General features: G+C 30.3%; 3 protein-coding genes across 9 annotated transcripts in view; 2 read left to right on the forward strand and 1 right to left on the reverse strand.

The window, feature by feature from the left end:
• LOC122631137 overlaps positions 1–27862 on the reverse strand; it is an 83421-nt gene that overhangs the window by 3867 nt on the left and 51692 nt on the right. The window lies entirely within an intron of this gene.
• LOC122631150 lies at positions 3423–4331 on the forward strand (the record flags this gene model as incomplete). Its single annotated transcript, XM_043816471.1, has 2 exons — positions 3423–3692; positions 3807–4331. Coding segments are annotated over 2 exons (630 nt in total), but the record flags the coding sequence as incomplete, so codon positions are not given.
• LOC122631151 (outer dynein arm-docking complex subunit 4-like) overlaps positions 4951–27862 on the forward strand; it is a 52682-nt gene continuing 29770 nt past the window's right edge. The window contains exons 1-3 of the mRNA XM_043816472.1: positions 4951–5183; positions 5650–5913; positions 6815–7583. Coding sequence (XP_043672407.1) covers positions 4951–5183; positions 5650–5913; positions 6815–7583 — 1266 coding nt within the window. The remainder of the gene's footprint in view (positions 5184–5649; positions 5914–6814; positions 7584–27862) is intronic.

Below are 27862 nucleotides of genomic sequence, written 5' to 3' on the forward strand. Positions count from 1 at the left end.
CTTTCTCTTTTTTCTCTTTTTGTCTCTGTTTCTCTTTGTCTCTCTCTCTCTCTCTCTCTCTCTCTCTGTTTCTCTTTTTGTTTCTTTTTGGAATACAGTTAAAAAATAGGTTAGTAGTTTCGGTTATGTTTTAATGATCAAAGAAATTCTTTGTAGTACAGATACCAATGTGTTTTTAAATGTTTTAGAAAATGGCGCGATCTATGGGTATGCGCAAAGAGAAAAAGGATAGCCAGCCTGAAATATTTCGGGAGAAGATTCTTTATCGAGAATGGGCTCGTCGTTTTACTACGATAGAGAAATATGATAAGGCCATAACTTATTTTCAAAAAGCAATAAAATCGGCTGTCGATGATAAAGATGTAAGGTTGCTTCTTGGTCTTTGTAAAGCTCAGTTCAATTTTTGCAGATACAGTATCGCTGTTGATACTGCTGAGAAATGCATGGAATTAGGTATAATGCACATACATATATATCTATAAGGAATATATTTATATATAAAATTATAATTATGAATAAAAAAAAATATATAAATATATACATATACATAGAAATTATATATCTAGATATGAGAAACATATAATATTGGTAGTAATAATAATTATGAGAAAAAAATTACTTGCTTATTATGAATACTTTGCAGATCCTAATAATTATAAGGTACAAGAAATGAGAGTGGGTACGCTTTATCAAATAGGCGAATTTTGCTATAGTTTGATTCATGCTTACAATGGTTTCCGACAACGTAGGATGCCCTTCGAATTGTGCATCTATCAAGCCAATGAAGCAATAGAAACTTGTGTCGGTCGGAACACTGTACCAGACGCTCTGAAACGTCTTTTACCGTGGATCAAAAAGTTGCAAGAGTATCGCGAAGTATTGATCGAGAGTCTTACACTGGAATCAGACGAATTCGAAGGTAAGAGGAGCTATAAGAATGAAAGACTTTAATCTGAATTCTAAATTTACATATTCGATTTTACCAATTCAAGTCATCATTTGAATCTTTTCGTTGTTCATATTTCCGTTTTTTCTTTTTCTTTTTTTTTTTAAATAAAAGGTCAAAGATATTATGTAGTTATTAAATTAGTTATATAATTATTGGGTTGCGTCTGGGTAATAAATGATGCAGAAATTTTCAATGAAAAATATTAATATTTCACACAACAGGTTTAATCTATTTTATTGAAAATTTCAACATTACTACAGAAATTCACTAATTTCGATTAGATTACTATAGATTTACTATGGCAAAACAAATACTACATATATATTATGTATATAAATATATATATATATAATATATAATATAATATTGTTTATTCACATATAAAATATAAAAAATTTCGATATACAATGCAAAGAAATAAAAGATCAAAATCTCGATATGATAATATTAAGCGTACAAAAAATGAATAAGCAAGAAATCAAGTTGATGGACTATAAATAATCGATTTATCGACGATGATTAGGAATTGATGAGGATCAATCAAAGTTCAAGGTGAACGATCCAGTTGCTAAAGAAGAAATGTACAAGACAAAGATACAAAATATGCTATACAAGATTTATTTAAATCGTGTAGCTATTGACAAAGAGTTTCGTGAAGGATTGCTCGAAGACAACCAAACTTTAGAATCACCAAACAAAGATTCGTCGAGGACCTTGCAACTTTTGATACAAGAAAGCTTACAAAGGACGAAGTTAGGTCTGAATATCACGCGAATGACTTCGCCAATATACTTAATGTTCTTCGCTAGAAACGCAAGAACGATTGGTCACAAAATGATGATTAAAAATGAGAAGAGAATAAAGAGATATAATATCATCATACTTGCAGATTTTTTATTACGAACCTTACATGCCATGAGAATGCAAAGAGATTATACTCTATTTTTCAGGTATAACTGTTTTAACAAAATTTTAATTTCTTTTTAAAAATTAGATATTTTTCAAAATTATATATGTATATATATATTTTTTTCTTTTTATTTTTAAGATTACATTTTTTTTTATTTCGTATATTTTATTTTTTGTTATAAAACACGGTTCATTAAAGATCATATTTGGACAAAAATTATATATAATTTTGTTATTAATTACGTTTCGTCTAAAATTCTATTCTTTCAATTTTTTAAGAACTCTCCAAATTCGTTTTTCAATTTCTTCAGTATATTTTTTTTTTATACTTAATCTTATTTTATTCCAAAAAAGAAATCATTCGAACTATCGTTTATTTTTTTAATTATGTATATATATATATATTCAGGTACATTATTTATTTCTTTTTTGGAGGAGTAAAATATTATTTAAATTATTATTCCACATATTGCTATCTCTTGATTGACTATTGAAACTTTAAAGCAAGTACGTACACATCTGGTAATCAGTATGATTTTATTTGTTCAGTCTTGTCACTTTCTACGTGAGACACGACCGATACGATAAAGATGCAGTGTTACGTCAGACATGATCGATAAGAATTCAAATGATTAAGTTTGATGGAACATCTTGCATATTGTTCCAGAACAATTGAGAAATACTCAATGAAATACAATAGATCCCCGTATAACACGGTTTCGTATAATATAGATTCATATAACATGACACCAAAAGTGTGAATTGTATTCCTACAATGTAGTAAAAAAGGGTTCATATAACACAGTAAAAAAGGGTTCGTATAACAAGATACGCAGTAAATATATATTTGATGACTATCGACTAACTTTTCGATCATATCGAAAAGATTGGAGTCAAGTATTTAAAAAGAAAAAAGGAGAAAAGAAAAAATCATTAATATATAATTTACAATTGTTTAATCTTCTAATAATTTCAATATTAGAAAAAAATTAACTTCTTTTTTTTCGATCATAAATTCGGGTTATAAAGAAAAAGTTTAAGAATAACTAGAAATTAGAAATTATTTATAATAAAGTTACAACTTTTATAATATATATATATATATATATATATATATATAAAATTTTGAATCTATATATTATATATCTATAATCCATATCTGTCTAACTTATGTACCTCTTATAGACAGTAAACTTATTTCCCGTGTTATACGGTATTCTCCAAGGAGTACAATTAAAATAAAATTACTTTTATCACATATTTTTCCTCATTGATCAACTTCCTCCTACGCTATTTTAGATACGTCGAACGTATAAAAGACAAATTCGATTCCTACTCGAGCAACATGTTCCCGTTAAAGCAGAAATGTCTGAATACTCTTTATAAAATGATAGCGTGGGCATATATTGAAACTAGAGATTTGATGCGTCTAAATGACGAGGAAACGAAGTTGAGATATCTGAAGCGTCATTTACGAGTAGGCACAACAAAATTACCACGTGAAAGAGAAGTAGCCTGGGTCAAGATTTGTACACAGAAACATTCTCTTAAAACGTTTCGTCGACGATTGTCTGTAGCGTCGGAACCCTTGGAATTAACTTGGCTATTTCATGATTTTTCTAAATTTCTCATCGAGATTTTTCGTTTCGATCTTGCACGATATTACGCTAAGAAGGCACGTGACTCTGCTGTCGAAGCTAAGAGCGAACAATGGATATTAAATGCCACTCATATGACGATGTTAATCGAGATCTGTCAAAACAATCGAAACGAAGCGAAGGAGGCTGCTGCTATGGCGATAGCCAGTGCTAAAAAGCTTGGCATCGATTATCTGGTAATATACGTATACATACGTATTAACATTATTTTTCTCCTTTGAATCTTTTTCATTTGATAAGTGTTAAGTACGTAATTGTACATTGTTAATGAAAAGTTTTTAAATCAATAGGTAGATTTTTACTATCGTGCTCTTAATATTATCGACGAGGTCGATTTTGAAAGATTGATGATAACCACGGATGGTATAGCCACTAGACAACGGCTTATACTCGAATTGATGCCAGAGGAATTGAAGAACGACGTGGATTTTCTTTTTCGTAGTATGGAAGTAGTACCAGCGAAACGGAGGCTTTCTGTAATGCCTGGTTGTAAGCCAATCGACCGTAAGTTCAAGTTACCCTGTAGACGGAATACGATATTGCCGTGTCCTCCGAAGGATCCTGAAAAGAAAGCGAAGCAAGCTTTGCTTGCTCAATACGCTCCGGTGAAGAAGAGACCTGGTTTCATCGATTTAGAAAATTACGAATGAGCCTCGGCATCACTTGGCAAGAGATATATACACTGTGATATACTAAAATTGGATTTTGGTGCTATGTATCTATACGAAACTCTCCTATTGTTCGCTTGTTTGCTTTCAACTGTTCTGATTCTTCGAGTTTCTCATATATGTATAGGTATATATATGTGTGTTTGTTTGTGCGTGTGTCACGTGCGCGCGTGTGTGTATATATATATATATATACATACATACACTTATATATATATAGTCTGACTTTATTCTGTAAAGGTCACATGATATATATATATATATATATATATATATATATATATATATTTGTAAATAAAGTGTCTGTGAGAAAAGTGCCTATCAAGAGAAAATGATTTTTTTTTATTAATCTATTAATCGAAAGAATGAGTTAAATAATAAATAAATCATTTGCGTTGCTCATTAAACATAACTTATTCTAATGAAAATATGATATTGCATAATAAAAACATTATTATAAAGGATTACCTTAAAATATGTCGAATTACGAAGTTCGACGTAGGTGGACATTAAAATTCTTCATTTTATAATTCATTTAATCGAAATAGATTTTGTAGATTAACATACGTAATTCATTCGCCAATTGAAAAATTTTCCTGCTAATAAACGGATTAAACAAAAGACTTTCTCTAACGTTTAAGATTATTTTATCGATGACGAAAACGTTTCTAGGTTGTGTCTAAGGTTTAAGCTTGTTAATCTTCACTTCTAACTTGTATCTAGCATGAAAGTTCTCTTTCTCTCAACGTGATAACGGAAATTTAAGATGACGTCGACGTTGATACGAAGTGACTCGAAAGCGAGATCCGCAACTATACTGACTAACAATGAGATTAAAGACGAATTTGGTAACATCGAGGAAACAAGAAAGGCGGTCGAACGTGCAGTTAATCGTGCACGTAATATGAAAAAAACAAATTCTACAGCTACGAATTCAATAGGAAACGATCGACGATTTGCTCAGGCATTGCATTACGAAGCTGATCAATTATATCAAAAGTATGTAATAATGCTTATCGTATTTTTAAAAGTTATATTATGTTGTGTCGATATATCAAAGTTAAAAAAAAAAAAAAAAGGAAAAGTACATGACAGTGTAGGATGAAAATACCAAGTAAATATTTTGTCAAAGTTATACGCATGATAATAATAATTTGATTTTTATCCTATTTAGAGCGATGTTCCTCTAACTTTATTTTTTTTAGCTCGCGGCATACTGTTACACCGTATGGGATATTACATCACACTCGTGTAATAGATATTTTCCATTCCAATAAAAAAACATTTCAATTAATCGATGTTACCTTTCATGGAAATGTTCGTAATGATACCCGTATCTCATCGGTGTTTTAAATGATATAATGAAATGTTATCAGATAAAGCAAATGAATTAATGTTGTGCGAACAACATATTGAAACGATTTAAAAATCAAATTAATGAAATAATTGATGATTATAATTACAGAGGAGATTATGAGACTGCATTAGTGTTGTACCATAGAGCCGCAAAAGTTTGCCCTCACGATAGTAGTCACAGTACAGCGGCAAGACGAACGGCAACTATGATAAGCTCATGGCAAAATCCACCGAAACGTTTGAGAAAGTTCCTGTCAAAAACGAAACCTGAATCAGAACTGACGATCGCACTTTGCCCTGAAGTGGCTGCCATTAAAGCTGCTAATGTACTTAGAGAATCTCCAGATTTCTCGTCCGTGAACGAAGTCCTTAGGTAATATCTGCAAGCTTTGCCTTTCTGCGTATTCATCAACGTAACTATCTCGTTTAATATTCTCTCTTATGCTTATCACAAATGGAGACAAATATTTAAAATAAAAAAATAAATAATACGAGAATTTTCAATATTTAATATATCGAAATAAAAAGTAAAAGAAAAAGAGAAGTGAAAGAACATTGGCGAGTAAGCAAAGACAATTTTGTGAAATATATTTTTCAAGATATAGTAATATGTAGTACGTGATTTACTATAAATTACTATAAATTACTAATCGGTATTAGTAAAGAAATAATATTAATAATCAGTAAAAAACATTGATAAGATGTTGTTTATTATAAATATGAAATATTAAAATGTTTTTTCTTATTGTTCATCTTTTATTACTCCTTTCAAGCAATAAAAAGTTTTTATATGGACGCGTTTACTGTCATGAGAATCACTAATGAATAATTTTTATGAAACTGACTATATTTATCGCAAAGAATAAACGAACTTTATAATAATAGAATGAAAACTTATTAAAAAAAAAAAAAAAAAAAAACAAAAAGAATAAGAAGAGAATAGAAAATTAATTTTAAAGTTGACTACTTTCGTATTTTTTCAATCTCTTAAATCTCATAAATTTTCTAAGAAGTATCGAGGATAATGAGATTCATGTCGAACATAACAGTAAATATCCTTTGTGAATATTCTTTTTAAGATATTTATCGAAGGTATCAGATGGTACATAATAATCTATGCAACGATGGATTGACAGTAAACGCGTTAATATTTCATTGCTATAAGTTATAAACTTTGCTCGTGTATCTGTATAGTTGTACATATAAAAATACGATAAAGTACAATTCTTACGAAAGGATTTTAAATAAATCAGAAGATTATCCTTTCTATTTAGTTACTTCGACGAGCACAAAAATCTTTGGAATAGATCATCAACGACATCGAGTTTCTCAAAGTTACATCTAACGCGATCAAACGCTATGCTAAATCGATTGAGGAACGTAGCTGATACGACATTGAAGAAATTAGAAATGGCATTTCATTCAGGCAACGTGAAAGCATCTTTTCAATACGCGAAAGAATTATTGGCAGTTTCTTCAGGAATTGGAGAGCCTAAAAAATACGAAGTTGAAGCTCATCGTTACTTGGCCTTGACCCACGTAATGCTTGGTAGACACGACAGAGCTGTGAACAATGTCGCTAAAATGGTATACCTAGCGAAAATAAGTAACGATTCGGTTTTAATTTCGCAATCGCTTTTAACCTTGGGCAAGGTACATTTAAGTTTCGATCATTTGGAAGCCGCAGCTCGTGCCTGGGAACATTTATCGAAAAATCTGAAGGAACCGATTTTACGTGCTTGGATTCATCATGAGATTGGCCGATGTTATTTGGAAACTGGAAAATTTGTGAAAGCTTTTAATATGGGCAACCAAACCTTGGAAATCGCTGAAGATATCGGCTCGAATAAATGGATCCTTCACGGTAAACTCCTTAAAGCTCAGACCTTGGTGAAACTTGGTAGATTTGCTGAGGCCTTGGAGGAATTGAGGATTTGCGCTAGGATCAGCGAGGAGGAGGGTGACACGCCGACGCTCTCTTACATTCAAAATCTTATCACCGATTTGACACGTCTCTTAAGAAGAATTACCTTTGGTTCGGAGGTGCAGGAGGAGGAGGAGGAGAAGGGAGAAGAAGAAGAGCAAGAAGAGGATGAAGAGGACGAAGAGGAAGAAGAAATATCTAGAGACAGTTTAACGGTGGAAAATGAGACGTTTTCTTTATGTTCCTCATTTCGAAAATTGGAAGAAGAAGAAGAGGAAGGAGAAGAGGAAGAAGAAGAGGAAGAAGAAGAAGAAGAAGAGGAAGAAGAGGAAGAAGAACAAGAACAAGAACAACAAGAACAAGAAGAAAGCGAGAAAATAATCGCAAGTTCTACATCCACGACATTTCGAAGCGGGAAGAACGATCGATCGGATCTTGAAAATACTTCGATTGCTGGGATAAGACTGACGAATAGTACGACATCCTTGAAGAGTGAGCTAACCAATGCTACCTATGTTATCGATAAAAAGTCTAAGCATAACAAAGTGGAAATGAAAAGGAAGAAGAGTGGAAAGGATAACGTAAAGGAATCGTCAAAGAAATGTACTTTTGATAATGAAGACTTTCAGATGGATGGTCGCTATATGCTGAAAGAGGTCGATAAAATGGAGTTAAAGGTGGGGCCCGAGTCGATCGATGAATCCGGTCAGATGCTTCGAAAAAAGAAGAGAAAAGAGGAAGGAAAAGTAGTTGAAGAGGAAATAACGGAGGACCCAGAGAAAATGATAGAGATCATTCGTGTCGCTTTGTCCATGTCGAAAGAGGAAGTTCGCTCCATCGAGAAAATCCAAAAAAAAATCGTTCAAGAGCCAACCTCAACGACAATGACAACGACGACAACGACAGCGACAACGACAACGACAACGACAACGACAACGACGACTACAACGACGACAACGACGATGGCTACAACGACGACGACGAGGACGAGGACGACGATCGATAAAACGGATTCGGAATTTCGGCGTAGGAACTCTCGCGAGGATGGAAGGAGAAATGATGTCGGTGATTCGATTACAAGAGGAAGGATGCGCAGTGACTTAACTGGTCGTTCCTCTCTTAGAAACAAACGTTAATGTCCGCCACGAGGAAACGATTATTTGACAAAAAGATTTTATAAACTTCACAAAATCATCATTACTTCCAAATTCATATTTCAATCTCCTCTTTTTTCTTCCTTTTTTTTTCTCCTCGATTAAATGAAATAAATATTGTTTAAATAAACTTTTATCGAACAATCATATTACACTTCCAAATTCATTTTTCAATTCGACTTCATACATTTTTTCTTTTAATTTTACAACCTTTTTTTTTTATTTTCCTTATCGAAAATAAATATAATATAATAGATGTGTGTCCTGTATTCATAATAATTATAAATTATTATTTATATAAATGTAATAATTTAATATACATATATATATATATATATATATTATCTAAAATGCCATTATCAATGTGATTACTTATTATTCCAAAGCCTAATCCACCACACGAGTTAAACCCCGAACGATATTCTTCCATTGACGATTCCAATCGTACTAATTGCACCGTCATTGTCACCGATTAAATTCCACATCAAGCGTCCCCGAATTTACGAAGGTTTGCGATCTCGCAGATGATATATCCTCATTGGTACGCCTATAGCTTGTCGATTGTGATAAATTAAGCAGTGAGTCGTACGAATTAATCGAGCGAATAGAATCGATTTATTTATTTGTTCGAACAATTATTTTTTATTTACATGTATCTACATGTATTATAAATATCAATAATTTAATTATTCGGAAGAATGCAAATATTTTCTGTAGTTTCTTTTTTTCTTCTTTTTTTCTCTTTTCCTTTTTTTTTCTTCTTTCATTTTCTTGTTAATTATCGAGAAAAACTTAAGATAATTGAACAAATACTAATCGTACGTATTTAATCATGTAGAAAATTCTATCGAATGGTAAATTTAGCGCAGGAATTTTTTGAGGCACGGTGAAATGCGTTTCCTAGGAAAAATGAAATCGGCTAAAATGAAATGAATATTCAGTTCTCTCTCTACGGTTGCACGATGAATCGTAATCCAAAGTGAAAATTGTACGAGTGCCAGAGAGATTTTTATTTTTCAAAAAATTTATCTTTGCCTTTCACACGTGAACCTGTGATACGATCGGAACGTATAATATTATCTCTTGTGTAAAACATATTGACGCACGATCTTTTCAAGTTTTTCTGTTTACCCTTTTTCTAAAGAAAAAAAAAAGAAGACAAAAAAATCTATGTAATTAAACGTTTGAAAACGTTTCACGAGCTTTATGTCCAACGATGAATTACTTATTGGCGAAATAATACGATGAAATTAATACGTTGGTCCTTTACGAATTCATTTTTTTTCTCTTGTCTAAGAAAAAATAAATGAATTATATATCGTGAAATTTTCGTAGCATTTTTATTAATTATAGTTATACTTATATGCTATATTATAAGTATTATCACGTTTTACTATAGTAAACTACAATTAATTATTATTATTATTATTATTATTACGTTTACTATTTTTTTAACTACTTATGTTACTATTATTTTAAACTGTATGGTAATGTAATTTATATTTAATTACCCTTCAGATATAAAATAGCAATTGATTTTATGACGAAAGAAAGAAACGAAGCTTGAATAAAATATGACAGATGTATATATTGTATAAGCGTGTGATTTAAAAGTTACATGACATTATTGAAGATTAACGATACCAACAATCAAGTTTCTTTCCGATATTATAAAAAATAGAAGTGTCTTTCAGCTATCACCTAACACATAATCTTTGACAAAGTAATATCTATTTTAACGAAGTCTCGCAGTTCGATGCGTCGGATCAAAGCTGTTACGTGTCGAGACTGTAACTAGAGGGATCACTCAACGCTCTGTTCCTGTTCACTTTGTTCTTCGTTATCGATCGATGAGATCGATATATACATGACACTATTCGAAACTTTAAAGAGACGAAATAAATGTATAAAAATATTTTTTTTTTATCCTTTCATACTTCCATTTAAATTCATCCAACGTTAAATTCGTTTTATAATTAACACGATTATATCATGAAAAATCAGTTATCAAATTTAACTTCAAGGTATCTTAAATAATCTTTGAATTGATGACCAGATTGTTTTTATCTTATAAGTGTTTCTTTAATCCTCATTAATCTAACTTTCAAGTAACACACTTGTAATATGTATATGAGCCAATGAGTATGAAAACCTTCTCATTGTAAATTAAAAATTTTATATATATACGTTATTTATTCATTATTTTCTTTTTAAATCTTATTTCAGATATAAGTTATAGTAAAATAATCGAAGAGAAATTAATTATGTTATATCAATTTGTATAATTGTCTAATTTACTTTCTTTCTAAGTATAACTTACGATTAGTATGGATATAAAGTGCGTAAAATAAACGAGATATTTTTGGAATAGAATTTTTTTTTAGAATGTTTTATCGAATAGAAAAAGAAAAAAAAAAAAGAAAGAACAGAAGAAATTCTGAACTTATTCGACAAATTGAAAGAAGAAAGACGTAAAGCCGAAAAACGAATAAAGTTGAAGTATCAATTCGATAGAAACGTAACGGCTCTTTCTCGAATTGGGAATTCTTTTTCAATATCCTACGGAGTTAGGAGAAAGTTTGTCTTAGAAAAATATCGAGCACTTTACGATATTCTTGCCGCTTAAGGCAGACTTTGACTGACTCCGGCCTCTTCAGAGGCCTGCTTGCTTGTGAACGAATAGCTCAACAGGTAGCTTCGTTCAAGCCTACGTACAATTTTCATTTCACTCTTTCACTCTTACGTTTCACAAGATTCCATTAGATTGCATGATGGTAAACTATATAGTATCTCTAATCTCATTCAAGTATAATAATGATAATCCAGAAGAAAAAAATCATCAAAAATTGCTTATTCAAATTTGTTATTTCAAAATATTATAACAGATGTAATTTTTTATACATATGATATAAATCTGTTTCTTTGAGTCACTATCAATTGATAATATATGCGATGCAATTCGTTATGAAAAGCTAAAGATTACTAAGCAACTAGATTGAAGTCAATGAGAAAATGCACTTCCCAGTTTCATAACCACACGTTTCCATCTTCGGTAATTCGTGGTTATGAGCAAAGGTGTTCTCAAACGAGTTCATATCTGCAATTTCGAGCTTTCCTATTTCCAGTTGAAAATTTATGGAATTCGTACTAGTCATGTGTTTGTGTGTGTGTGTGTGTGTGTGTATGTTTCCTAAAACGCTTTACCATTCATTTTCATATATTATCGAATTTGTTGTTTAATTTCTGTCATATTTGTTTGCTTACGTGTACGCGTGCGTGGGTATGTGTGTGGATGAATAATATTAATTAAAATTATTCTAATTTTTAAAAGAGAGAAAATGTTTGATTGTTGATACAGATGTCGATTATTATTATCTACATCGAATATGATTTAATGATTTTTCTGTTTGATTATCGCAACAAAAAAGTGTTTATTTATCTTTATCGAGTAATGAACATCTATACGTATATACATGTAATGAGTTAATAAACTTGAAGTTGGTAATTATCATTTTAGAATATTGTTAATTATCAGTATCGAACGGATATTGTCTTTTTTCTTTTTTCTTTTGTTTTTTATCGTTAAACTCATCTTCAAACTTTAACTAAAACTTCTGTCAGCTTCGTTGCATATTTGTAACTCTTCCATCGAATCGATTTGAATGCAAAAGCCAAGGAACCAGGCTGAGCTTGCATTAAAAATGCATTTCCAAGCAACTTACGTACTAACGGAATTCACGTTCCATCGTAAACTTTGCTGTGTTCCGTTATGGAAAACGAGTTGCTTCAAATGACTTCGTTCTTTGAAAACATCTATTATGTTTCACGAAAGATCTAAAAGAGGATCTATCTGCCATCGTTATATTGAAAAAGATTTTTCTACGCTCCTCTGTTTTCTTTCTTTCATCTTCCATCGAATCTCGAAAGCTTCAAAAATGATTTTATCGATAATCTCGAAACATCCGATCACCAGGTATAGATTTTGTTCTTTCCTTCTATTATTTTTTTTTCTTTCTTTAAGATAAACAATATCTTATCGCCACTTGATTCTTAAGATGATTCATGATTACTCATAAGAACGATGTCCTCAAAATTAATAACCCTTGAATTTGAGTTCGTCGTGTTAATTTGTTTTTTATTTAATCTGCTTTGTTTTTCTTTGACAAGAATCCACTTGAAAAATATTCCAGTTTATTTCTACATTATATTTAAATATATATATTTAAAAAGAATATTCTTGGAAGATATTCGAAATTACAGATAATCAGAAGGAAATAGAAGATTAGATAGTAGGATGATTAGAGGATATCAGATCGTTTACTATATCTACATTCTGAACAATAACGATATACGAAGAAACCGAGAGATTTTTAATCGTCGAAAAACTTTGTAGAAGAAACCGATGAAAAGTTTGAAATGGCTGGATCGCAGAACTATTCCGTCGCATTAATCTCGAAAGTTTCGAGAGAGAACTGGCCTGCAATTTCGATGCGCGAAGTGAACGACTGAACGAGAAAACGAGAGAACGGACGAGTGGGCGTGAAATACTACAGCCGCTCGATAGTTCTCTCCGGCCAGGTTACTGCATTTTTCCTTCTCCCTTTAACTTTTTCCTCTTTTTCGAAACGAAAAAAGAGGAAGGAAAGAAAAGTTGTCAAGCTTCTTCTAAAAGGTGTCCGTGGTACGCTCGAACCTTCGACGTACCTGATCGATGTGCATATAAGATATAATCTTCTCAAGCTTTCGAAAAACTTTCATGAAGGTGCACTCATTTTATTTATTCTCTTTTTTTTTTGGTTTTATTCTTTAAAACAATTAAAGATTGTTTTCCGATTTTTTTTTTTTTGTAAATATAGTGTTAAACTCGTTTGAAGTTTAAAAAGATTTCTTACTTTTCTTTTCTTTTTTTTTTTTTGGTATAAGAATCACTGCAATTTCAAATAAATATCTATTTCAATGATAGATAAATCTTGTTGTAATATTTTTATTATTATACAGAATATTTATTTACATTTTATTAAGTATCCTATATCATGAAACTCGTTAACACGTAATTAAGCAGCAAAATAGAGAAATACCTTGCGAACTAATTGCGAAAATTTGGTGAATTTCTTTCTCTCTCTCTCTCTCTCTCTCTCTCTCTCTCTCTCTCTTTCTTTCTTTTTGAAGTTCTTTTTTCTTTCTCTTTTTTTTTGAAAATTTTCATTTCTATCTCTATACTATATATCAATTAATCGGAGTGAGAGTCTCGCAATTACGGTGTTTTAATCGTCGGCAGCTTTAATTTTTCGTCCACTGACGCGGGTAATTTGCAATTATCTCACGAGATAATTGTCGACTGTGGTTTAATATCATGCACGGAGAAAATTTGGAGAATAATATTATCCTGAGAGTTAATAATAACGGTGTCCGACGAGGAAACAACACCAACAACGACAACAACAACAATAACAACATCAACAACAACAATTTGTTTTTCTCTATCTACAACACCAGTAGAACAAATTACAGTTGATACTATTTCACTATCTCTAGAGAGGACGGTTCTATTACTTCTAAGAAAAAAAAAAAAAAAAGAAAAAAATAAATAAAAAAAGAAAGAAAAACGGAACGAAAGAAGACTAAGAAAGAATTGAAAACTATTTCGAGACAGAATTTGATAATCTAATTTTAGTTGAACTTGAACAGGAAATTGAATGGACTAACTCTGACTAGAATTCCTATTCTATTCCCTTACGATTAGTTTATCTATTTCAACACTAATTCTCTCGAATTAGAATGAAAATTCATCAGAATGCTATTGTTCGTCCAATAAGAATGTATGAGTCTATTAAATTTTAATTGTAATTAGTACGATATATAATTTCAGTATATGATTTATCACAAATGAACGTTATATATGTTTTACATCGAAAAGACATAATAACAATAATTCGTTAAGGTCGATGTGTATGTGTACGTGTATTACAAAATTTCTATTACATAGGATTAAATTCAATAAGAAAAAGAATAGAATGATCTTTTGCATTTTTTTTTTTTTTTCAATGTCTGATATATATCAGAGTGTTCTGCAATTAATTACAAAGACACACGTATACATATAAGAAAAGAAATTATTGAAGCGAATTTTACCGACTGGTAAAAATCTCGACAGGATGAGCGAGTATTACAGAATTAAGGTTACCATTCATTTTTATCTCGATAATTAAAGGATACTAGTGAAGGATCTCTCGTTCTTTTAATCGTGAAAGAAAAAAATCTCTTGATCCTCCCTGACCATTCTTCCCGACCATTTTCCCACCCCTCCTAACGAAAAAAAAAAAAAAAGAAAAAACCAAAAGAGAAAAAAAGAAAGAAAAGACATAAAGAAGTAAAAAGAAGAATATCCTTTCGATCGTCGATCTATTTTTTGTTTATTTCTCAATCCTCGTTGGTTTTATCGTTTTCTTTTTTTTCTTCTCTCTTTTTTTTTTTTTTCATGGAATACAACAAAAGCTCGAATGTTCTGTTAAATATCGTTCGAACGTCGTTATTTCAGCTCGGCGAAGTATGAGCCATTAATTAGCATGATGCAAGGCCCTACGACACGAGACTCTTTGTTCGTTGGCTTTCGATGATGGTTCGGTTAGCTAAAAGCACGCCTACGAGGTAACGTTGAAAGCTTCTTTTATTACGTAAATTGCAGCCTCAATTAATATACCAAAGTATATGACGTAAGAGTATGTACATAGCATATATATATATATATATATATATTGTGTGTGTGTATATACATACGTACGTACACTTAGCAAACGCAAGGAAAGGAAGGTTGTGAACGTTCGGCGGTCATGCACGATGCTTTCCAATATTACGAAGGACGTGCTCGTTGATGCTTCGAGTCCGATGAAAAAGGGAGAGATAGAGATAGAAAGAGAGGGCTAGTGAAAACTGATGAATAGAGAGGATAGAAAGATAGTTGAGAAAATGCGTCAAAGGGTAGGACGAATAGAAAAAAAAAAATCTTTGTCTTTTTATTCTCTTTTTTCTCTTTTGTTTCCTCTTTTCTCTCTCTCTCTCTCTCTCTCTCTCTCTCTCTCTCTCTCTCTCTCTCTCTCTTTTTCTAAACCTTTCCTCGACAGTTTAAGTGTTTCTTTGAAAATCTTTTCTATCTATCTATCTATCTATCTATCTATCTATCTATCTTTCTTTCTTTCTTTCTTTCTTTCTTTCTTTCTTTGTTTCCTCCTTTTTTCCTTTCCTTCTTTATTTCTTTTATTTTTTTCTCTTTTACGAAAACGATAAAGCAATTTTCTACGTAATTCGTACAATGATTCTATTCGAAGAACGAAAGAAGGGAACGTTTCCGTTTTTCATCTACTTTTCTTTTCTTTATTTCTTTATTTCTCGTTTTTCTTTTTTTTTTTTTTTCGTTCCACGTTTAAAATATATTTTCTTTGGAATAAGATCTAGAAGGAAAAAATAGTTACTACATGTATATATATCGCGATGATAGACTAAAGTTATTTATTATTTGGAAGTATATTTATTTAAAAGAACACGTCTATTTACGATATATAAAAAATGTTATAAATCATTACATAGAATCTTTGTAATATTTGAAACGTTTGAGAGAACATTTTTGAGCAGGATATATGACTTAGACAGATTCGTTATAAAATGGAGAATGAGTGATATTGTCAATTTGTATATACAAGTTTAAGCAATACAGATATATAATAGTATAGCTTTCATACATGAAATAAAAGTATAAGATATTTATTATAATAACACAAAAGTCACTCGGTCATTTTAAAAATCGATTACTCGTTTATGAGACTTTTTGGACGAATTTATGTTTTTCTCTTCTGTCGAATCGAAAAATTACGAGCCTAAGAATTTTTTCACTTCGTAAACAGATTAAAAAGATTTAATTCTGATCTTCTACATCTAAAAAAAAAAAAAAAAAAAAGAAAAAAATCTTGATAGGCGTTGCACTTTCTAAATACTATAATTTCCTTGATATGTACATCGTAAAAACAATTTCTCAATTTTTTCCTTTACGCTTACGTACCGATTGAAACTTATATGTTAAGATCATACATCCTAATCTTTACTTTATTATTTTTTCTAACGATTAGAAAAAAAAAAGAGATAAAAGAAAGGGAAAAAGCAGAAAAAAAAGAACTTTCCCATATGAATTCCTAACGAAAGAAAAAACATACAGAACAAATGGTCCGTATATTTTCATATTGATTTCGTCGAGCCGATCGGGAGTATACCTTATTGTTAGTATATACATAACGATTCGAATATATATATGTATATATACTGTGTACGTAGTCAGGAGAATATCCTACCGTTCGTATTGGTTTATAGCAAGCGTCTATCTATGTATGTCTCTATTGTGCAAGCCACGTTCCCGCGTCATTTGCATTTTATCGTGTGACACGAACGTTCCTTCCACACTCTCTCTCTCTCTCTCTCTCTCTCTGTCTCTTTCTTTCTCTCTCTATCTCTTTCTTTCCCTCCCTTTCTCTCCCACTCTTTGACTACGTCGGAAGAAAGCAAGTTTATTGTCCTACACCGGAAGTTCCAGAAGCGGCAGAAAAGACGGTGAAGTTCTCTCGACGGCATCTAAGGAACTTCCGTTAAATGTCCAACGACTCAGGTTGCTACTCTAATTCATTCTACGTGGCCGCTACAATTTCGTTAGGACGTCGTTCGTTCACGAAAGTGGTAGGTATATATGTACACGTTGCGGCTAGACTTAACTCGAGTAGTTAATGGCGAACATAGATGGATAGAACAGAGAGAGAGAGAGAGAGAGAGAGAGAGAGAGAGAGAGAGAGAGAGAGAGAGAGAGAGAGAGAGAGAGAGAGAGAGAGAGAGAGTTAAATAATGAAACATTTTCAAGGACCCTTTTAAGTGTTAACTTCCTGATTATTGATGTCATAATCATTTCTGTTAAGAATAACGAAACGTGTTTGTACGCTATTGCAATTAATAATTGTGTAAAAGTCAATTTTATTTAAATAGGAAAAAGTGTATGTGTGTATGTGTAGTTTTCTTTTTTATTTAATTTATATTATTGTATTTCTGCTTAAGAGAAAAATACTTAGGTATATAGAATACAAAAATATATGATACGTAATAATTTTAGTTTTTCATTGAAAGAAGAATGTATATATCAAATAGAAAAATATATATAATCATATTAACTTTATTCGTGCAGAAAAAGATAACTACGTATATACAATATGTATAATAGAAAAATATTTGATCCTAGTATTAACCTATTTCTGTAGAGAAATATGCATATGCTAAATAGAAAAATATATTATTCTTATATTATCCTATCCTTTTAAAGAAAGATACATACACAAAATAGAAGAATACATTATTCGCGCATTATCCTATCCCTGTAGTAAAGATATACAAAATACAAAAATACATTATTTTCGTGTTAAGTTATTTGGGTAAAGAAAGATACATATAAATGATATAAAATATGACAATATAAAATTGTGTATATATAAAATATTTATATATGTATCGAAATTCCATTATCATTATTTTATCCTTTGTTGCTTTGAGAAAACCATGCTTCAGAGATAATTTATGTCGATACGTAAATGTATCAAAAGTTCATTACCATGTCATTTTATTTGTACAGAAAATAATATGACTGCATATTAGAAATATCTATTTACATAAAATTCAATTATCCTAAAATTATCTTGCTCGTATATATGGTATAATTTTGTATAAAAAATGTTTACGTATATATGTGTGTGTTCACTGCGAATAAATAGCGAATGGATAATTTTCACGTAGAAGTTTCACGTAAAAATATGTTTCTCAATTCGTTAATTTAGTAAAGATAACTAAAAAACGTAATATTTACATGAATTGAGAACCACAGGTATTTCGTTGGATTCGCCATTGGTTTCGAAGTTATAGATATAGTTTGGAAGAAGAGTTTCATATTTTTCGCGAGGGAATTTCAGTTTGTCCTGTTATTAAAGTAAACGAAGTAAAGATAAACTAAAAAGTAAAGTAAAACAATGAAATGATGAAAAAAGGAAAAAAAAAGAAAAAAAAAACGAAATACACGGAACAAAAAGTATCGATTTTTTCATATTTCAAATATGTAAAAAATAATTTTTATTACACAATGAAACCTACTTTTTTTTTATTTTCCCCTATAAAAGATGGAATGAGAAATTAATGGAATGAGAAATCGACTGTGAATTGGTATTATCGATTGACAATATTGTAAGTACTTACATATGTACATATGTATGTACATAAACGTATTGTTGATCGTAAACTCGACTTTAGTCTTGAGTTTACTTAAAAAGAAATTTCTAAGTATTCTGATTTATACAATTGTCCTTTGCAATGCAGTATCGTTATGAGTTTTGAGTAACGTTAACGCATCATATGTCATTCATTCTTTCATTTCATTTATTTACTAACTCAACGACTATTATGTGTGATAACGGAATGAACAATAAAATTTATTGTTATCTGATAAAATCGAAAATTCGTTGAATTTACATATTTCTGCGCGTACAATACAATGCTATGGATATGTATTCATGTTTACTGATACTTTATATCAATATATATACATATACATGTATATATATATATATATATATATATATATATATATTTTTTTTTGTATATGTATTATTTATCTTTTTTGTGTTTATACTCTTTTGTTTCATAGAGTATTAATGAAAATATAACATGTTATTGATAATTAAATATATTATAAGAAATGAATTTTCACGAGCACGATATGTGCTATTTATCACTATATACCAGGACACGTTATCGCTATATTCATAAATGCATCGTATACATTGCATAAATACATTTTATGCTTTTACATCCAAATTTAATATAAGCTTCATGTATCACCATAGATATTGATATTAACCTAACACGCGAATGTAATCCTATGGTGGGAGGAGGGAGTGAATACAAGACGTTATATTATTCAAGAAATGGTTCACCTCAATGGAATAGAATCCGTTCTAAATAATTTATCAAGGCCCGTCTCTGATGGTTTAATTAAAACTTTGTAACCCAATTTTTCTGTTTTTTTTATCTATAACAAAAAATTTATATAACGTGAAATTCTTATATTTAGGTCAGTCGATAATTAACGTTGAGATTTCTCTGTGAAATTTTCTCTATTTTCTTTTTTTATTTTTTCTTTTTTTTTTCTTTTATTGAAATAATATGCTACTGTATTGTACTGAATATAATCTTATTCGCATAAATTAATATTGGATTTTCCCAATTAATTTTCAATATTTTTATTAAAATTCTATACTATTATATCTTTTCTTTTTATCGAATTTAGAGATTCTCGAAATGCCTAAAAAATTTTTCAATATATTTTACCAAAATATTATACTGTTGCATTCAATTTATTATTACTATTATATTCACCAATAAATAATGTCAACATTTTTCATAATAAAATATAATAAATACAATATTTATTTAGAGATCAGGTGTATTAAAAAATCCTCCATTACTTATCGACCAACCCAAATAAAATGTTAAGATAACTTTCATCACTACAAATATACTATATTATCTTTCCATGATAATGAACTAAATCAATATGTTTAAAAGAAAAAAAAAGAAGAAGAAGAAAAGAAAAAAAAAGAAGAAAAAAAATGGAATAAAACAAATAAAATATATCAGCATATAATATCGTAAAATTATACACGAAAGTATTCATTCTATTTCTTGTAATTACTATTTTCAGATATGCTCTTGGTCAGATAATATCGCATAAAATAAATATTATTTTCGTTCTATTATTTATTAGCCGATAAAAAACACTTTAATATCGAGTTAACACGGAAGAAGAGCTTGAGAAATTTGTAATGTTATACGTAGTAGAGATCAGAAGAAATTGCTTCGTATATGGATGCTGAGTTTACCCTTGACCTGATCTCTCTCTCTCTCTCTCTCTCTCTCTCTCTCTCTCTCTCTCTCTCTCTCTGTCGCTCTTCTTTTCTCACTTACTCTTAGAGTGCGAATGTAAGACCTACCACGTAGAGTCACGGTAAAACGTAGTAAAATGGAGAGTCCCTAGAGAAACGAGATCTGCATGCAGACTCTTTCATCGGAAATTGACCGTGAAGGAAGCTTACACCTTACATTATCCCTTCGACACTTTACACTATAATGTTACCAGTAGCGCTTTCATTTTGTATAGATCCGTTTTAATTTATTTTTCAACTAAAGATCGAGTACACAAAACGTAATTACGATCGACTAAATTTCTTAAATAATAAAAGACAAAAAATAAGTAAAAGTTTAGGTATCTTTTGATACTCAATCGATCATCATTAAGCAAAGTTATGCTGGGTCTTTTATTTTTTTTTATCTTCAACAAAATCCTCTCGCTTTTTATTTATTGACATGTTGCAATTAGTATTTTCGGTCAAAGCTCAAGTACATTTGGCGTAATCGTGGTTAATTAGATTTTTCAAAAAAAAAAAAAAAAAAAAAAAAAAAAGAAAAAAGAAAAAGTAACGGAAAAGTAAATTAAAGTTTTGTCAATCTTTCGAGACTCAGTTAATCGTCATTTGTTAAAGTTGTCCTCGGGTTTCCTCTTCTTCTTTATTTCTTTTTTTTTTTTTTTTTTTAATTTCCAGCAAAGCTTTTACTTTTCATCGACATGTTTCAATTTATTTACAGTTAAAGTTCCGAGAAATAGGATGTAACTATGGTTAACCATTCTCTTTAAATGGTGACCACCGAAAAGTAAATCAAAGTTTTAGGTATCTCTTGAGGCAGGTAATCGTCATTTGGTGAAGTAACTTCGGCTTTCTCTATTCTCGTCTCCCTTGGGATCGTAGTAAATGCTTAGAATGTTTCTACACGAGAGCAAAACTAAAGATGTTTGAAAATGTGTGTGGGTACGTACATATATACATACGTACGTACGTACGTACGTACGTACATATATATATATATGTATATAACCAGGCTTACCACTAGCCACGAAAGGAAGCTTTTTAAAATGGCAAGTGGATCGAGAAGATGGCCGCAATTCCGAAAGAAATCCCTCTTTCGCAATTACCTTGCAATTTTCATCTAAGCACACAACCGACTTCCTAAATCCTTGACCTCCATATCGTGCCTGGCTCATTGAGTACGCTCATTTGCTTTACAAGCTTTAAAATGCATGTATATGTTTATTCTATCGTGATCGTACATTTAAAAAAAAAAAAGGAAATCATAATTCATATAAATTTGCATCAAGTTGTCAAAAAAAGCATCAAGTTTTCGTGGAATTTTTTAAATAATATAATTTAATAAATAATAAAAAAGTTGATTGAATTAATTATTACACGTACATAAATCTATTAAGGTATGAATTAGATTTTAACCATTTCGATGGTATACATTTAATATATTAGATAAATAATTTATTAAATTTAATATTATTTCACGCTTAATGATCTTAACAAGTCGAAACGAAATATAAGAAAATATTAAATAAAATATTACGTTTATATATATATATATATATATATATATATATAAATAAATGCGACAGATAGAGATAGATATAAAAAGATGGAAGGAGTCAAGAAAAAAGAAAAATGGGTTGGGTATTCACGTTATCTGTACCTATTCGAAGCAGCGCGTGGCACATATGTACTAGAGCAGGTGAGTATTGATCGTCGTCGGTGTAGAGGGATGGACGAATGAACGGACCAAAAGGTTCAAATAGTGAATCGGTAGGATGGAACAAAAGTATATAGATCCAACTATGCAACTAACTCTCTCAAGCCGTTTCATCGTCAATCGTGAAAAAGAACGTGTGTTTGTTTAAAAAAAAAAAAAAAAGAACAAGGAAAAAAGAACAAGAAGAAGAAAAGAAAAAGAAAAAGAAAAAAAAAAAGAAAGGAAAGGAAAGGAAACGAGTACAATACAGAACGAGATAAGATGCGATGAAATGGAATAAAATCGAAACAAAACAAAATACAAGGACAATACGATAATGAAAGATGAAGTTAAAAGGGTAATGGCTGCCCCTTAAGAAAATCTGGGTCGCCTACTGACCCTCAACCAGTGGTGGCTGGAGCAACAGGCGGACCACGTTCGTGCTCGTCAAAATGATTAACGAGTTGAATGTTAAATCGCATAGGGTTTTAGCGAGAAGAGTCAAAGCTACGGCTCATTGTCAGTTAGTTTCGTTAGCTGAATTTTAACTTACTTATGCTAGATAATTTTTCTTCAAAAAAGAAGAAGAAGAAAACAACAGAAAAGGAAACAAAAAGAGAGACACAAAAATAGAAAAATAATATCAATAATCGAAAGATCGAAAGAGAGAGAGAGAGAGAAGTGAGAATGGAAAACGATCGTTTAGATAACTCCTTGATTTGGCTGATTGAATCGTTCGAAGACTTGTTGACTTCGTTCATTGCGTCGTTTAGATTGCGATGTTTTTTCTCCTTCTATATTTTTTCCTCTCCCTCTCTCTCTCTTTTTTCATTAAAAGCCACAGTGAGAGAGAAAGAGAAAGAGAGAGAGAGAGAGAGAGAGAGAAAGAGAGAGAGAGAGAGAGAGAGAGCGACGAAGTCGGCACGATAAAAAACAGGCCAACGAGAGGTATTTGCACTCGAGTATATTTTTCGATAAGTGAAAGCCAAATCTCTCTCTCTCTCTCTCTCTCTCTCTCTCTCTCTCTCTCTGAAAGATCTCGACTATTCTTGTTCTACCGTCATTCAATATTCTTTGAAAAAGTGTATTTCACGATCTCTGTATTTATTACGAATCAATTTTGATTACGATCTTCTACGAGAGTTTTGGTAATATATACATATATATATATGTATATATATCTACTCGGACGAATATAAGTATCGATTTTCTAAAGGAGGAGAGTAATGAAGTGGCCTGAGTCGGGAGGGGGTGGAGGATGGAGGAGGTAAAGAAGAGGGGAGAGAGAAAGAGAGAGAGAGAGAGAGAGAGAGAGAGAGAGAGAGAGAGAGAGAGAGAGAGAGAGAGAGAGAGAGAGAGAGAGAGAGAGAGAGAGAGAGAGAGTTAAGTGAACCGTGACGATGAATTTTCCAATCAAGTAAATATATACGAAATGAAACGAAAAGAAAAAAAAATGAAAAAAAGAAAGAAACATAGAGAAAAAAGAGAAGGAAAAAGAAAAAAAATTTCATTGGATTTGATTCGATGATTGTCTTTCACGCCGTTATTGCTATTAGATTTTTTTTTCTTTTCAATAGTACCATGAATAAGAGTTATTATTTTTTTTTATGGGAAATACGGATTCTCAATTCGTTCGTTCAGAGTTAATCAGTTGCCTGTTGCATTTTCTGGCATTCGCATCAGTTTGTCTCGAACTGTAGCAACAGGCAATCGTCATACGGTCTCGGTCGTTATCCCAAGTGTACAGTCGCGTTGGCACTTCCATCATATCATACCTCTGCTATCTCCGAATGACCATTTGCTTATCGTCTCGTATGCCATGCATGACAGCTTATATACGTGGTTACGATCGATTGAGAAACTGAAATCCGAGCTCGTTTCATTCGCTCGATTAAAATAAGCTCAAGGTCGTATCGCATGTAATCGGATAAAATCGATGATAAATTTTCGTTACGAAGCATTTCGTCTCGAGTTGATGCTTTATCATATTTAATTTTGCCGAAAGAATAAAGTCATTTAATCATCGATCATTGTTACGTATGATATTAGATCAATTTAATTGATTAATATATACTAATTAATTGTTTACTATAAATTGTAGTTCAGGTCTAATTTGTATTTATAGTATTAAACGATTATTATTAAGAACGTGTATTACCAATATGTTTTTATTAATATAAAAAAGAAACTAATAAAGAAATTTGTATAATCATTTACTACTAATTACTAATATATATTTTTCATATCTATCAATTTTTATTAGATAATTACGATTAATATATTTTTACTAGTAAAAGAGATAAAGAGTTTTATATAAAAATCGTCCGTTTTCAAAATACAATTGACAAATATATAAGAATTGCACGTTTTAATAATATAAAGTATATTAATAATAATTATTATGTTAATAAATAAATGCTATTAATAATTACTATCTATTAACTCTCCCTCTTTTTCTCTTTAATTAACTATATGAATACTTAATTACTTTGATATTTATCTAATTAACTTAGTATCACTTCTCATATATATATATATATATATATATATATATATATATATATATATATACATGTTCTCATAATAAATGAAGAATCATTCTCATTTAATAACTTATAACCCTAAATTAATCATTGCGTTATCAAAAATAGGTCTAACTTCGTAGTTTAAATTTTTAATTAAGAACATTGATATAGGGTTGATGCTAAAGTAATATAATCAATGCTGATAATCGACTTGAGATATGTCGAGCAACAGACTATCTATCTTTCGCATCTTTTTTACCCACAATCCAAATTCTTTTTCATAGATCATCGAGTATCTTGGCTACAAACTACAAGATAATCTCCCTTACGTCAATAAATTGGAGTTGGGAAAAGAAAAACAAAGAGTAGAAGGAAATCGATAGATTTGAAACACTTTCCATGTAACAATGAACGCATTATCGAAAAATGAGAATTATTATTCATAAAAAAAGAAAACAAAAAGAAAAATTCAGAAGTAATCTTTAATTCGAAGAACCTTACTTTCTTTTTCTTGACAAACCTACGTATTTATAAATAGAGCATATCTTATTATAAATTATTAAAAAAAAGAAAAAGAAAAAAAAATAGGTCTAACTTATAAGACTAACTCATAACATCATGGTCTAACTCATAACATATTCTATAGCGTACCTATAAATAAACGCGTAGAACTTCACTATTATACATAAAACATTTGATAGTATATACCAACTGTACTTACACTTTACAAGTGTATTTGTTTAAGCCTTCAAAGTTATTTAGAAAAAACGAGTTTAAAAGAAAATAGAAAAAAAAAAATAGATATCAGTTGGAAAAAATCAAAATTTTTTACTGACACATTTTATAACTGATCGTCAAAAATTATCATCAAATAATTTTCCAACAACATTGGAACGATCTTCGTTTAGTAAAAAATTTCACTTACGATTATATTTAAGAAATAGAACGTCTCTACATAATGCATTTAAAGCAATAAAATAATTAGTATCATGTTTGTAAAAAATATTGAAATACTCAATATATATCAAATCAATCATTATACACTCTATATGTAAAATCAATGTTATAGTTTTTTAAGTGTATTATTAAAATAATATTAATTTAGGATAAAATTACACTAATGTGTGATTGCTTTCAAAGTATACAAATCTATTACGCAATATAAACAGGCATAATAGAAATATTAATAGAAATCAATAAAATCGTTCTTAAATTCGTGAAAGAAAAATGATACTAAAACAAAATTCACTTAGGGTAAAATTTCAATAGTGATTGCTTTTAAGGTTGAAAAATCTCTATGCAATATATATCCAAGTATATACATACATATATACCCAAGTACATATATATATATATATATATATATATATATATATATATATATATACATACCTATCATTTCCATATAGATTATGATACCCTCTCATTCATCGTATAATTGATTTTGGATTATTGGAATGAAGAATTGTACGATTTAGTTCTGGATTGGATTCTGAATCGTCCTCGAAACATCCTATGAAATGTAGTTAGCGATTGCTATGAGCAACGTAACAACGAAAATGGTGGTAGATATCTCTCGAGGACATGGATTATTTATCGAGTTATGAAGGATCAGCTGATAAAGGGAGGAGACAGGGGAGGACATGCGTGTACGGACTCTGACCTCGATCGATCGCTCGCAAACATGTCGTGTTCGCGATCGCCTCCCGTCCACGATTACTATTACATGGTTCTGTCACAGTTTGAGTCATCGTTGACGTTTTCACAACTTTTCGAGGTCAATTCTTCTAATACTCGTAATTTACTGCCTATGTGTGTGTGCGTGTGTACGTGTATATGTGCATGGGGGTGACCTTTCTTCCTACTAACTTAAACACTAACCTATTAACTATTATTCATTGTACGAAAAACTTTTATTACAGCAATTTTTTATCGACTATGTTCGAATCTGTTATAAAAAAATAAATAAATAAAAAACATCGATATAATAATATTAAGATTATATTGTACAAGGTCGTCAGATATTTTTTACTTAATTTTTTTTAATCGTTAAAATATATGCGTACTGAAAGTTATTTGCTAATTATTATTTTATGCTTTTTACTGTCGGTTGTTAAATTTAATTTGTAACAAATTTATATATACTTGTATCAAAGATATATAGTATAGAATATTTTTAATTTGCATAGATCGAAGATTCTTCCTGATGGATGATGTTAAAAATGTAATAATATTTTTTGATTCTTTTGTTATAACAAAATAGAAAAAATACTCTTTGTCAGTTAACTTTGAAATGTCTTAAAAAAGAATAAATAAATAAACTCAAAAATCTCGTAACATACGAAAAAGAAAAAAATAAATAATTTTTCCATCTCTTACATTTGTTTGAAAAAATTCTTTTATAAAAACTAACATTTCCAGAAAATAGAAACGGTAGTTACGTAAAATATCATCATTCCTTATGATCAAAATATACTAGAGAGATTTTATCGATGATATATACTAGGGATGTCAATGTTTCCTGACAACTGGATTTGAAGAACGTGAGAAAAATAAACGACTTTCACCAGACTACGTACCATCATCTTAAAAAGATAAAAGGTTTCTTATTTTTAATTCTTAGAATTCTCGATGGACATGAAAAATACATCTGAACGTTTATACCTAATTCATAAATACTTTTTCAAATACGTTTGAAGGTACATTAAGAAAAATATTATTAAGAATAATATACATTAGTAATATACATTAGTTGTAATATAAATAAATTCGATCGCAAATATAAATACGAAGTGAATACTATTTAAACGAATATATTCATGTTTCAACGATTCAATAGTATAATATAGTATATTTTAGCATAGTATGACACACACACACACATATATATATATATATATATATACCTATATATTGTTACGAGGAGCTCGTTTTATGAAAGCTCGTTTTAACGAGAACACGAAGTATCATTGTCTCTTACAAAATAGAACATCGTTAAATCGACTGACCAATCAAAACGATATTCAATCT

This window comes from Vespula pensylvanica, chromosome 8 (assembly GCF_014466175.1).
Source record: "Vespula pensylvanica isolate Volc-1 chromosome 8, ASM1446617v1, whole genome shotgun sequence".
NCBI lineage: Eukaryota > Metazoa > Arthropoda > Insecta > Hymenoptera > Vespidae > Vespula > Vespula pensylvanica.